Genomic DNA, 13,489 nt, shown 5'->3' with positions numbered 1-13,489 from the left:
ACTAACCACCTCTGATACATTTCTCTCCATCACCATCACCCACCTCTGATCCAGTTACCTCCATCACCATCACCTGTCATCCAGTTCCCTCCATCACCGCCACCTCTAATCCAGTTCCCTCCTTCACCACCACTCACCTCTGATCCAGTTCCCTCCATCACCACCACCTCTGATCCAGTTCCCACAATCACCACCACCTCTGATCCAGATCCCTCCATCATCACCACCCACTTCTGATCCAGTTCCCTCCATCACCACCCACCTCTGATCCATTTCCCTCCAACACCACTAACCACCTCTGATACATTTCCCTCCATCACCATCACCCACCTCTGATCCAGTTACCTCCATCACCATCACCTGTGATCCAGTTCCCTCCATCACCGCCACCTGTGATCCAGTTCCCTCCTTCACCACCACCCACCTCTGATCCAGTTCCCTCCATCACCACCACCTCTGATCCAGTTCCCTCCATCACCAACACCCTCCTCTGATCCAGTTCCCTCCATCACCACCACCTGTGATCCAGTTCCCTCCATCACCACCACCTGTGATCCAGTTTCCTCCATCACCACCACCACCTCTGATCCAGTTTCCTCCATCACCACCACCTCTGATCCAGTTCCCTCCATCACCACCACCACCTCTGATCCGGTTCCCTCCATCACAACCACCCAGCTCTGATCCAGTTCCCTACATCACCACCCCCCAACACTGATCCAGTTCTCTCCATCACCACCACCTCTGATCCAGTTCCCTCCATCACCACCACCTGTGATCCAGTTCCCTCCATCACCACCACCTGTGATCCAGTTTCCTCCATCACCACCACCACCTCTGATCCAGTTTCCTCCATCACCACCACCTCTGATCCAGTTCCCTCCATCACCACCACCCACCTCTGATCCAGTTCCTCCATCACCACCACCCACCTCTGATCCAGTTCCCGCCATCACCACCACCCACCTCTGATCCAGTTCCTTCCATCACCACCACCCACCTCTGATCCAGTTCCTCCATCACCACCACCCACCTCTGATCAAGTTCCCTCCATCACCACCCACCTCTGATCCAGTTCCCTCCATCACCACCACCCACGTCTGATCCAGTTCCCTCCATCACCAGCACCCACCTCTGTTCCAGTTCCTCCATCACTACCACCTCTGATCCAGTTCCCTCCATCACCACCACCCACCTCTGAACCAGTTCCTCCATCACCACCCACCTCTGATCCAGTTCCCTCCATCACCACCCACCTCTGATCCAGTTCCCTCCATCACCACCACCCACCTCTGATCCAGTTCCCTCCATCACCACCACCCACCTCTGATCCAGTTCCCTCCATCACCACACCCACCTCTGCTCCAGTTCCCTCCATCACCACCACCTCTGATCCAGTTCCCTCCATCACCACCACCTCTGATCCAGTTCCCTCCATCACCACCACCCACCTCTGATCCAGTTCCTCCATCACCACCACCCACCTCTGATCCAGTTCCCTCCATCACCACCACCCACCACTGATCCAGTTCCCTCCATCACCACCACCCACCTCTGATCCAGTTCCCTCCATCACCACCCACCAACGATCCAGTTCCCTCCATCACCACCACCTATGATCCAGTTCCCTCCATCACCTACACCCTCCTCTGATCCAGTTCCCTCCATCACCAACACCCTCCTCTGATCCAGTTCCCTCCATCACCACCACCACCTCTGATCCGGTTCCCTCCATCACAACCACCCAGCTCTGATCCAGTTCCCTACATCACCACCCACCTCTGATCCAGTTCCCTCCATCACCACCACCTGTGATCCAGTTCCCTCCATCACCACCACCTGTGATCCAGTTTCCTCCATCACCACCACCACCTCTGATCCAGTTTCCTCCATCACCACCACCTCTGATCCAGTTCCCTCCATCACCACCACCTCTGATCCAGTTCCCTCCATCACCACCACCTCTGATCCAGTTCCCTCCATCACCTCCACCTCTGATCCAGTTCCCTCCATCACCACCTCCCACCTCTGATCCAGTTTCCTCCATCACCACCACCCACCTCTGATCCAGTTCCCTCCATCACCACCAGCACCTCTGATCCAGTTCCCTCCATCACCACCACCTCTGATCCAGTTCCCTCCATCACCACCACCTGTGATCCAGTTTCTTCCATCACCACCACCCACCTCTGATCCAATTCCCTCCATCACCACCACCTGTGATCCAGTTTCTTCCATCACCACCACCCACCTCTGATCCAATTCCCTCCATCACCACCACCTCTGATCCAGTTCCCTCCATCACCACCACCACCTGTGATCCAGTTCCCTCAATCACCACCACCTCTGATCCAGTTCCCTCCATCACCACCACCACCTCTGATCCAGTTCCCTCCATCACCACCACCCACCTCTGATCCAGTTCCCTCCATCACCACCACCCACCTCTGATCCAGTTTCCTCCATCACCACCACCCACCTCTGATCCAGTTCCCACAATCACCACCACGTCTGATCCAGTTCCCTCCATCACCTCCACCCACGTCTGATCCAGTTCCCTCCATCACCACCACCTCTGATCCAGTTCCCTCCATCATCACCACCCACTTCTGATCCAGTTCCCTCCATCATCACCACTTCTGATCCAGTTCCCTCCATCACCACCACCCACCTCTGATCCAGTTCCTCCATCACCACCACCCACCTCTGATCCAGTTCCCTCCATCACCACCACCCACCTCTGATCCAGTTCCCTCCATCACCACCACCCACCTCTGATCCAGTTCCCTCCATCACCACCACCTCTGATCCGGTTCTCTCCATCACCACCAGCACCTCTGATCCAGTTCCCTCCATCATCACCACCTCTGATCCAGTTCCCTCCATCACCACCACCTCTGATCCAGTTCCTCCATCACCACCACCCATTCTGATCCAGATCCCTCCATCATCACCACGCACTTCTGATCCATTTCCCTCCAACACCACTAACCACCACTGATACAGTTCCCTCCATCACCATCACCCACCTGTGATCCAGTTACCTCCATCACCACCACCTCTGATCCAGTTCCCTCCATCACCGCCACCTCTGATCCAGTTCCCTCCTTCACCACCACCCACCTCTGATCCAGTTCCCTCCATCACCACCACCCACCTCTGATCCAGTTCCCACAATCACCACCACCACCTCTGATCCAGTTCCCTCCATCACCACCACCTCTGCTCCAGTTCCCTCCATCACCACCACCTCTGATCCAGTTCCCTCCATCACCACCACCCACCTCTGATCCAGTTCCCTCCTTCACCACCACCTCTGATCCAGTTCCCACAATCACCACCACCTCTGATCCAGTTCCCTCCATCACCACCACCCACCTCTGATCCAGTTCCCTCCATCACCACCACCTCTGATCCAGTTCCCTCCATCACCACAATCTCTGATCCAGATCCCTCCATCATCACCACCCACTTCTGATCCAGTTCCCTCCATCACCACCCACCTCTGATCCATTTCCCTCCAACACCACTAACCACCTCTGATACATTTCCCTCCATCACCATCACCCACCTCTGATCCAGTTACCTCCATCACCATCACCTGTGATCCAGTTCCCTCCATCACCGCCACCTCTAATCCAGTTCCCTCCTTCACCACCACCCACCTCTGATCCAGTTCCCTCCATCACCACCACCTCTGATCCAGTTCCCACAATCACCACCACCTCTGATCCAGATCCCTCCATCATCACCACCCACTTCTGATCCAGTTCCCTCCATCACCACCCACCTCTGATCCATTTCCCTCCAACACCACTAACCACCTCTGATACATTTCCCTCCATCACCATCACCCACCTCTGATCCAGTTACCTCCATCACCATCACCTGTGATCCAGTTCCCTCCATCACCGCCACCTGTGATCCAGTTCCCTCCTTCACCACCACCCACCTCTGATCCAGTTCCCTCCATCACCACCACCTCTGATCCAGTTCCCACAATCACCACCACCTCTGATCCTGTTCCCTCCATCACCACCACCACCTCTGATCCAGTTCCCTCCATCATCACCCACCTCTGATCCAGTTCCCTCCATCACCACCTTTGATCCAGTTCCCTCCATCATCACCACCACCTCTGATCCAGTTCCCTCCATCACCACCACCCTCCTCTGATCCTGTTACCTCCATCACCACCACCTCTGATCCAGTTCCCTCCATCACCACCACCCACCTCTGATCCAGTTACCTCCATCACCACCACCTCTGATCCAGTTCCCTCCATCATCACCACCTCTGATCCAGTTCCCTCCATCATCACCACCTCTGATGTAGTTTCCTCCATCACCACCACCTCTGATCCAGTTACCTCCATCACCACCACCTCTGATCTAGTTCCTTCCATCACCACCACCTCTGATCCAGTTCCCTCCATCATCACCACCTCTGATGTAGTTACCTCCATCACCACCATTTCTGATCCAGTTCCCTCCATCACCACCACTTCTGATGTAGTTACCTCCATCACCACCACTTCTGATCCAGTTCCCTCCACCACCACCACTTCTGATCCAGTTCCCTCCATCACCACCACCTCTGATCTAGTTCGCTCCATCATCTCCCTCCTCTGTCTGGCCGAGCTGGTTCCTACTCTCAGCAATCCCTCCTTCGGCCTTTTCATTGGCAGAGGTCGTGTTCTCCTTTTGCTCACTAATTATCCCATGAGCCACCGTGTTCAACGTTATTGCTGTGTACCTGCCGCTATTTTTAACAGATTTCTACTTTCATGAAAATCTTTACCTTTTTGCAGCCCTGCTGACTCTCCATTTTTGACAGGGATTGCTCCCTGCACTATTCCTTGTCCAGTGGTCCCTACTTATTAATTACTCTCTTGACCAATACCCCTGCATGTTACCAAATCGCTACACCTGGCCAGTTGCCTCCTTCCTTAGTCCATTCAGGGCCCCAAACCTCCTTCTTGGTGAGGCCACCCTTCACCTGCAAATTAATTGGCATTGTCTTTTGCCAAGATGAGGCCACTCTCAGGGTGAGTAGTCTCCATCCTGACGGTATGAACATCAATTTCTCCTTGCTTATTAAAACTTCACTTTCTCCAGACCTGAGGGGTAGGCATGGACACCCATACAGTCCCCAGCTCTACCAGACTTTTAACTGGCTAAGTAGAACAGTCCCTGTTCCCCATTAATGGTTGTGGGTGAGGACCAGTTCTGCCCATTGGAGGAGAGTGGTAGTGGAGGTGTACTGGTTGGTTCTTTTACTGAGAAGGAAGCAGAAAGTTTCTTTCACTGCTGCACTGAAGACTGCATTGATGCTGCTTCCTGCACCCATGCTGAGCTTGTCAATTTCATCAATTTTGCCTCCAACTTTCACCCAGCCCTTAAATTCATTTGGTCCATTTCTGACACCACCCTCCCCTTTCTTAATCTTTCTGCTTCCATCTCTGGAGACAAACTGTCGACTGACATCTTTTATTCCAATTCCACGGTTGCCTCTTCCCACCCTGTCATTAGGGTCAAACTGCCATTCCGTTTTCTCAGTTCCTGCATCTTTACTGCATCTGTTCCAAGGATGTGGCTTTCTATTCCAGGGCATCTGCGATGTCCTCCTCCTGCAAAGAACAGGATTTCCTGATGCTATCCTCACCCACATCTCCTCCATTTATCAAACATCTGCACTCACCCTATCTTCCTTCTTCTTGTCCTTACCCACCACCTTGTGAGCCTCTGCATCCAGCACATCATTCTCCTCAACTTCCACCATCTCTAAAGGGATCCTAGCACCAAACACTTCTTTACCTCCCCTCTCCCCCAACTGTTTGCAGGGATCGGTCCTCCATGGCAGAATGGCTACCCCTGCCCCTATGCCTCCTCCCTCACCTCCATTCGGGGCCCCGAGCAGTCCTTCCAGGTGAGACGACACTTCACCTGCAAATCTGCTGGGGTCGTCTCTTCTGTCCGGTGCTCCCAATACAGCCTCCTCTACATTAGTGAGCCCCATTGTAAATTAGGGGACTGCTTCATCGAGCACCTCTGCTCCAGCCGTCAAAAGTGGAAGTTCTTGGTGGTCAAATTTCTTAACACCAATTCCTATTTCCATTTCGACATGTCGGTCCATAGCCTCTCTTAACCCTAACCCTAACCCACCCTCACGATGGAGGAGCTGCACGTTATATTCTGTGTCTGTAGTGTTCAACCTGATGTCATGAATATTGATTTTTCATTCTTCCTCTCCTCTTCTTCTATTCCCCTCTCTGTTCCCTTGCCTCTTCTCACCCACCTACCACCTTCCCCTGGGCCCCCTCCTCCTCCCCTCGCCTATCAGATTCCTTCCTCTCCAGCCCTTTCCTGTCCATGTGGCTTCACCTATCACCTTCCCCTCCCCCATTTTAAAAATTCTGGTATCCACCCCCACAACTCCCTTCTCAGTCCTGAACAAGGGTCTCAGCCCGAAACATCGACTGTTTATTCATTTCCATCGGTACTGCCTGACCTGCTGAGTTTCTCCGGCTTTTGGAATGTGTTGCTTTGGATTTCCAGTATCTGCAGAATTTCTCGAGTTACAGAATATCAAAAATGTTTACCTGTTCAGTAAAGGAAATGAATATTTTTGTCAGAAATTGTTCTGTTAATGGAAGCTGCCCCGTGTAATCTCTTTCACTGACTATGGAGGGTTCAAATACTGGTGGGATGTGGGCGTGGAAGCTAATCCATCGGAATACTGAACAGGAAGGTGTGTTGATCTGTGGTGTCCGGGCAATTAAACAAGAAGGAAATGGGGAGATTTGTTGGAGAGCTGTGGGTTGGAAATGGCTGAGAATGAGTGAGGAGACTGCTGAGCTTTGAAGACTCCTGCCTCTAGGTATTCTTTTTGCCCCTGAGTTGCTTGTTAGCCCTTGATGTCTGAAGGTCCAAGAGTGACTAATTGCCTAAGTGCGGAGTGGTGCAGCCAGTGAGCTCAATGAACTGGGAGACATCACAGTTTCCCTGGGAGACGTCACAGTTTCCCTGGGAGACGTCACAGTATCCCTGGGAGACATCAGTTTCCCTGGGAGACATCACAGTTTCCCTGGGAGACGTCACAGTATCCCTGGGAGACGTCACAGTTTCCCTGGGAGACATCACAGTATGCAGCCTGGAGACATCACAGTTTCCCTGGGAGACATCACAGTATCCCTGGGAGACGTCACAGTTTCCCTGGGAGACATCACAGTATGCAGCCTGGAGACATCACAGTTTCCCTGGGAGACATCACAGTATCCCTGGGAGACGTCACAGTTTCCCTGGGAGACATCACAGTATGCAGCCTGGAGACGTCACAGTATCCCTGGGAGACATCACAGTTTCCCTGGGAGACATCACAGTATCCCTGGGAGACATCACAGTATCCCTGGGAGACATCACAGTTTCCCTGGGAGACATCACAGTATCCCTGGGAGACGTCACAGTTTCCCTGGGAGACATCACAGTATGCAGCCTGGAGACATCACAGTTTCCCTGGGAGACATCACAGTATCCCTGGGAGACATCACAGTTTCCCTGGGAGACATCACAGTATCCCTGGGAGACGTCACAGTATCCCTGGGAGACGTCACAGTTTCCCTGGGAGACATCACAGTATCCCTGGGAGACGTCACAGTTTCCCTGGGAGACATCACAGTATGCAGCCTGGAGACATCACAGTATGCAGCTGGCTGCTCTGGTTTCTTCTACATCCAAAAGACACGTTAATCTGCCTCTCTACATCACCCCTGGTTGTTGAATTGGGGAGGGGAGTTGATAGGAATGTGGAAAGAATAAAATGAGGTTGATCTAAATAGGTGGGAATTAGAAGCATAGAGACCTGCAGCACAATACAGGCCCTTTGGCCCACAATGCTGGACTTAACAACCTGTTTACATACTGAATGATGTGCTTTCTGTGACCATGGAGGCCGATAGGCCAAGGGTACCAGAGTGGCTTTTTCCTCTACTCAATTCTACCACCTTTTCTCTCCACAGGAGGTTGGGAAGGTTCTGCAACCTTCAAGCTTACCTTCACAAGTGGAGGAGCCATCGAGTTTGGACAGCTGATGTTTCGGGCAGCACAGCAGGGTACCGTTTCCCTTTCTCATCCTGCAGGCTTGGAGCCCTTATTCAACCTGCTGGTCGTGCCTTCCTGCTCCATGCTTTATCCCCGGGTCCTCTTGCTGGGCTATGTTTCTGTAAGCAGGACATCAATCCGGAAGCACTGTAATCAATGTTCCCTCTAACTTGTAATGACCAGTGGCTGCAAAAATCCTGTGCTGTGAAACTTTTTGCTCAGTGATAGCATGTGCGCTCTGAATAATTTCTTCACTAAAAACAGTATAAATAAGCCAATTCTAAATTCTGCAGACATCCCATGTTGTCAACACTGTCCACACGAGAAATCAGAAAAGGAAACGTAATTGTGTATGATCGTGAAATATACTCAGGGTGCTGACAAGGTAGACGGTGACAACCTTTTGTGCACAGTTTAAATTCCTTAGTGCGCTAGTAGCAAAAGATGTGTGTGCTCGCACACATGCACTCCCTGGAGAGAACACTGTCCGTAATACAAACCATGGGAAAAGTCCACTCCTCCCAGCAACTCGTACCTCAGCATCAGGTCCTCATTCCAAGGGTGAGCCAGACTGTGCAGTCAGTGACGAGGTAGCCACTAACCTCTGCGAGGCGAAATCTTGTTATCTGCCACCTATTCCAGCAGCTGTGTGGTCAACGGGCTGGCAGCGAACATTGTCAGGTTACTTGTACAGTAAACTAGGAAAAAATAGCAAAAACTTGAAATCAAACGTTTTAACAGCATGCTAAGCTTGAACAAAATGTAGATATCTCTCAAAACTCTTTGAAAAAAATTGTTTTCAGATCCATGATATTTTGAAATTTCTTTAAGTCCATGACTTTAGGGTTTTGAAAACCCAATTAGGCCCACTCACTCAGCTAGTTCATCAGCTCTTTGCTTTTACGTTAGAGTGATGAGTGCTGATTCTGTTGTAGAAGGCTACAAACAGTGCTGTTTGTTGAGAGATTGCTAATAGCAGACTCATGATCTCTTCATTACAGGCCACAAATATTGTGGAATTTGTTAAGACTTTCATACAGTAAGGATGATGAACATTTTGAGCTTCGTATCACTGTCTTGTAGTTGAATGAAAAATAGCAAATGGGCTGGTCGAGAGCACAGAAACAGAACCAGGTTTATTATCAGTGACTTACAAGCAATAGAATGTGTTTGTTGTCTTGTGGCAAGAGTACTGTGCAAAAGACAAAATTACTAAAAGTTATGCAGTAAATATGTAGTGTAACAATATGGAAGAGCAGGGTGGTATTCAGATCGCGAGGAGAAGCTGCTCCTAAGTCATGGGTCTTTAGGCTCCTGTTGCTCCTCCCCAGTGGTAGTAATGTGAAGAGGTCATGTTCCGCATAGTGAAGGTCATAAGTGGTGACTGCCCCCACCCTGAAATGAGAAGAGCCATTTTTTTTCTCAGTTTGTTTATTTTTTACTGCGTTCTATTCAGGATTCTTCAGTCTAATTATGGAACATGCAGCTATTTACTAAAGCCTTTCTGCTTTCTCTTACAGCTTCCAGGGGCACAGTTCCACCAATCGTAAACTACTACAACTTAATGCCAAATAGTGTAGGTGGAGGGGCGCCACCCCTGTACCCCCCAGCACCATCTGCAGTCTTTGCTTACCCACCTCCACTTCCAGGTAGGTAAGAACAGTCTGTTTGTGTTGACCATGATGCCGAATTAAACCAAAACTATCTGCCTGCAGGTACCTTTGTCATCAGGGACAAACTGGGTGTGAGTGTGACCAAACCCCCCGACAGGCCAGGGACTCAGTCGCTTCTGACTCGGACCCCAGTTCTGGCGCCCTGCAGGCCACAGGCTCCAACACCCCCAGCTCTAGATCCAGCTCGGACCGAGATCCTGACCCTCGCCAGACCGGGCCCATTATTACTGCCGCTGGGTCCTACCGCTCGTCTTATTCCTCTACTAACCCCTATCCTCCCCGCGACTCCCGACCTTCCCTCCACCTCTCATCCCCCTCCATTCCTCTGATCCCTCATCCTCCCCTCAGCCCGCTCTCCCTAAACATCCCAACCCCCCTCTCCCTCCTGAGACCTCCCACTCTTTACCCTCCTCTAACCCCAGCTGCAACCCTTGCCATGTCTTCACCATCCCCTCTGACCTTCCCCTCTCTGAGGCAGAACGTTCTGTCCTTTGCAAGAGCCTCACTTTTGTCCTCCTCCATCCACACCTCAGTGAGTTCCGTGCCCGCCATGACGCTAAACTCTTCTTCCTACTACTGTTCCACATAACCCACGAAGAGGCGGGCATAGCTGGGGCCCATGCGAGTGCCCATAGCTACACCCTTTGTCTGAAGAAAGTGGGAAGAGCCAAAAGAGAAGTTATTAAGTGTGAGTACCAGTTCTGCCAACCGAAGGAGTGTGGTAGTGTTGGGGAACTGGTGAGGTCTATTGTCCAGAAAGTAGTGGAGGGCTTTGAGGCCTTCTTGATGGGGAATTGAAGTGTATAAGGATTGGACATCCACAGTGAAAATGAAGTGGTCGGGACCGGGGAACTGGAAGTTATTGAAGAGGTGTACAATGTCCTGTGTATGTTACTCAAAATGGCTTCTTTGGTTTGTTAAGAGTAGGAATGCTTCTTTGTCTGATAAGTGTTTCTCTCGCAGTTGTTTAGCTTTAGACTTGCTGATATGGGGATTGTATTCATTTGTTAACCAATGGGGAATGTTATTTTGTCTTGTGAGTCTGGGAGTTTGGGGGGTTTTCACGGGTTTTCAGGGGAGGCGGAAAGAAGACGCCGAGGAAGGTGGTTGTGCGCTTCACTGCTTGGTTGACCACCGGGGGTGGTCCCAGGTGCGAAGACTTGGAGGTCAGAGGAAAGTGACGAGGGGTCGGATGGTTCGATGGTTGAGCTCCAACGATGTGCACTAAACTGACTGAACTCTGATAAGTTGGCGCCTTTTGCTTTTTCTTTTCTTTCATATATATTGAATTGCCTAGTACTCTTTTAGTTTTAGTAAAATCTTTAAAGTGTATTTCATAACGGTATCTGGTGTGAATTTGATACTGTGTGCGTGCGCGAGGCATAAACTTGATTCCCACAGCACCTGCGCGTACGGGAGGTGGGGGTGGTGTGTGGCTGGAACTCATTTTCCCCTGGACATATACCAGCCTGTTGGGTGAGTGTTACAGATGTATCCCGGATGTAGGTAGGGAGTGACTGAACTATGGGTGACAAAATGGAGTCCAGGTAGACAGATACAAGTTCAGTGGGGCAGGAGCAGGCCGAAGCTATAGGCCTACCAGGACAGTCAGGCTTATGGATCTTGGGGAGGAGGTAAAAGCGAGCAGTGCGGGGTGTGGGAATTATGAGTTTTTTGGCTAAGGATGGAAGGTCTCCGGAGTTGATAAGGGCAGTGATGGTACGGGAGACAATGGTTTGATGTTTTTTGGTGGGGTCCTGTTCCAGGGGTAAGTAAGAGGAGGTGTCAGCGAGCTGCCGTTTGGCCTCAGTGAGGTAGAGGTCTGTCTGCCAGACTACTACGGCACCACCTTTGTCTGCGGGTTTGATGGTGAGGTTAGGATTAGTGTGGAGAGAGCGGAGGGCAGTGTGTTCAGAGGGAGTGAGGTTGGAGCAGGAGAGAGGAGTGGTGAAGTTGAGATGGTTACTATCTCAGCGACAGTCGGAGATGAAAAGATTGAGTGCAGTTAGAAGGCCCGGTGGGGGTGTCCAGGAGGAGGAGGGGAGCTGAAGATGGGAGAAGGGGTCATCAATAGGGGGATGTTGATGTACCTTGTTAAAGTAGTAGGCTCGGAGACGTAGAGTTCCCAGTTCACCACCACACTCCTCCGGTTGGTGGAACTGGTATTCACACTTAATAACTTCTCTTTTGGCTCTTCCCACTTTCTTCAGACCAAGGGTGTAGCTATGGGCACTCGCATGGGCCCCAGCTATGCCTGCCTCTTCATTGGTTATGTGGAACAGTCTATGCTCCAAACCTATACTGGTATTGCTCCCCAACTTTTCCTTCGCTACATTGACGACTACTTTGGTGCTGCTTCCTGCACCCATGCTGAGCTCGTCAATTTCATCGACTTTGCCTCTAACTTTCACCCAGCCCTCAGATTCACTTGGTCGATCTCAGACACTTCTCTCCCTTTTCTTGATCTCTCGGTCTCCATCTCCGGAGACAGACTATCCACTGACATCTTCTATAAGCCCTCTGACTGTCATAACTACCTCTTCCCACCCTGCCAAATGCAAAAATGCTATTCCCTATTCCCAGTTCCTCTGTCTCTGCTGCATCTGCTCCCAGGATGAGACTTTCCGTTCCAGGACATCTCAAATATCCCCTTTCTTTAAGGATCATGGTTTCCCTTCTGCTGTCATCAATGATGCCCTCACCCACATCTCCTCCATTTCCCGCACTTCGGCCCTCACCCCATCCTCCCGTCACCACAACAGGGACCGTGTTCCCCTTGTCCTCACCTATCACCCCACCAGCCTCCGGATCCAGCATATTATCCTCCGCAACTTCCACCACCGTCTTTCCCTCTCTACCCCTCTCTGTTTTCACAGGGATTGTTCTGTCCGCGACTGCCTGGTCCACACGTCCCTCCCCACGGATCTCCCACCTGGTACTTTTCCCTGCAAGCGTAAGTGCTACACCTGTCCCTACACCTCCTCTCTTACCACCATTCAGGGCCCCAAACAGTCCTTCCAGGTGAGGCAACACTTCACTTGTGAGTCTGTTGGGGTCATCTATTGCATCCGGTGCTCCAGGTGCGGCCTACTCTACATCGGCAAGACCCAACGCAGATTGGGGGACCACTTAGTCAAGCAACTCCGCTTCGTCTGCCACAACAGACAGGATCTCCCAGTTGCCACCCACTTCAACTCTGCTTCACATTCCCATTCGGATACGTCCATACATGGCCTCCTCTACAGCCATGATGAGACCAAACTCAGGTTGGAGGACCAACACCTCGTATACCGTCTGGGTAGTCTCCAGCCCCTTGGCATGAACATTGAATTCTCCAACTTCCGGTAATTCCCTCCCCTCCTTTCCCCCATCCGACTTTCACTCTGCCTCCTCCTCCAGCTGCCTATCACCTGTCTCATGATTCTGCCTTCTTCTACTACCCATAGTGCTTTCCCCTTACATTCCTTCTTCACCTTTCCTGCCTTTCCCCTCCCCCACCCCTTGATCTTTCCCCTTACTGGTTTTTCACCTGGCACCTACCAGCCTTCTCCTTCCCACCCTCCCCCCACCTTCTTTATAGGGCCCCTGCCCCCCCTTCAGTCCTGACGAAGGGTCTCAGCCCGAAATGTTGACTGCTCGTTTGCATGGACGCTGCCCGACCTGCTGAGTTCCTCCAGCGTGTTGTACATGTTGCTTTGACCCCAGCATCTGCAGTGC

The 13,489-nt window shown here is 51.4% G+C and overlaps 1 protein-coding gene across 2 annotated transcripts in view; it reads left to right on the top strand.

Moving 5' to 3' along the window:
* LOC140714979 (WW domain-binding protein 2-like) overlaps positions 1–13,489 on the top strand; it is a 154,342-nt gene that overhangs the window by 127,355 nt on the left and 13,498 nt on the right. For both annotated transcript variants that reach the window (XM_073026699.1, XM_073026698.1), the window contains exons 4-5: positions 8,018–8,110; positions 9,620–9,748. In XM_073026699.1, coding sequence (XP_072882800.1) covers positions 8,018–8,110; positions 9,620–9,748 — 222 coding nt within the window. The remainder of the gene's footprint in view (positions 1–8,017; positions 8,111–9,619; positions 9,749–13,489) is intronic.

The sequence above is a fragment of the Hemitrygon akajei genome, chromosome 22, assembly GCF_048418815.1.
Source record: "Hemitrygon akajei chromosome 22, sHemAka1.3, whole genome shotgun sequence".
NCBI classification, from domain to species: domain Eukaryota; kingdom Metazoa; phylum Chordata; class Chondrichthyes; order Myliobatiformes; family Dasyatidae; genus Hemitrygon; species Hemitrygon akajei.
This window is presented reverse-complemented; position numbering and strand designations above follow the sequence as displayed.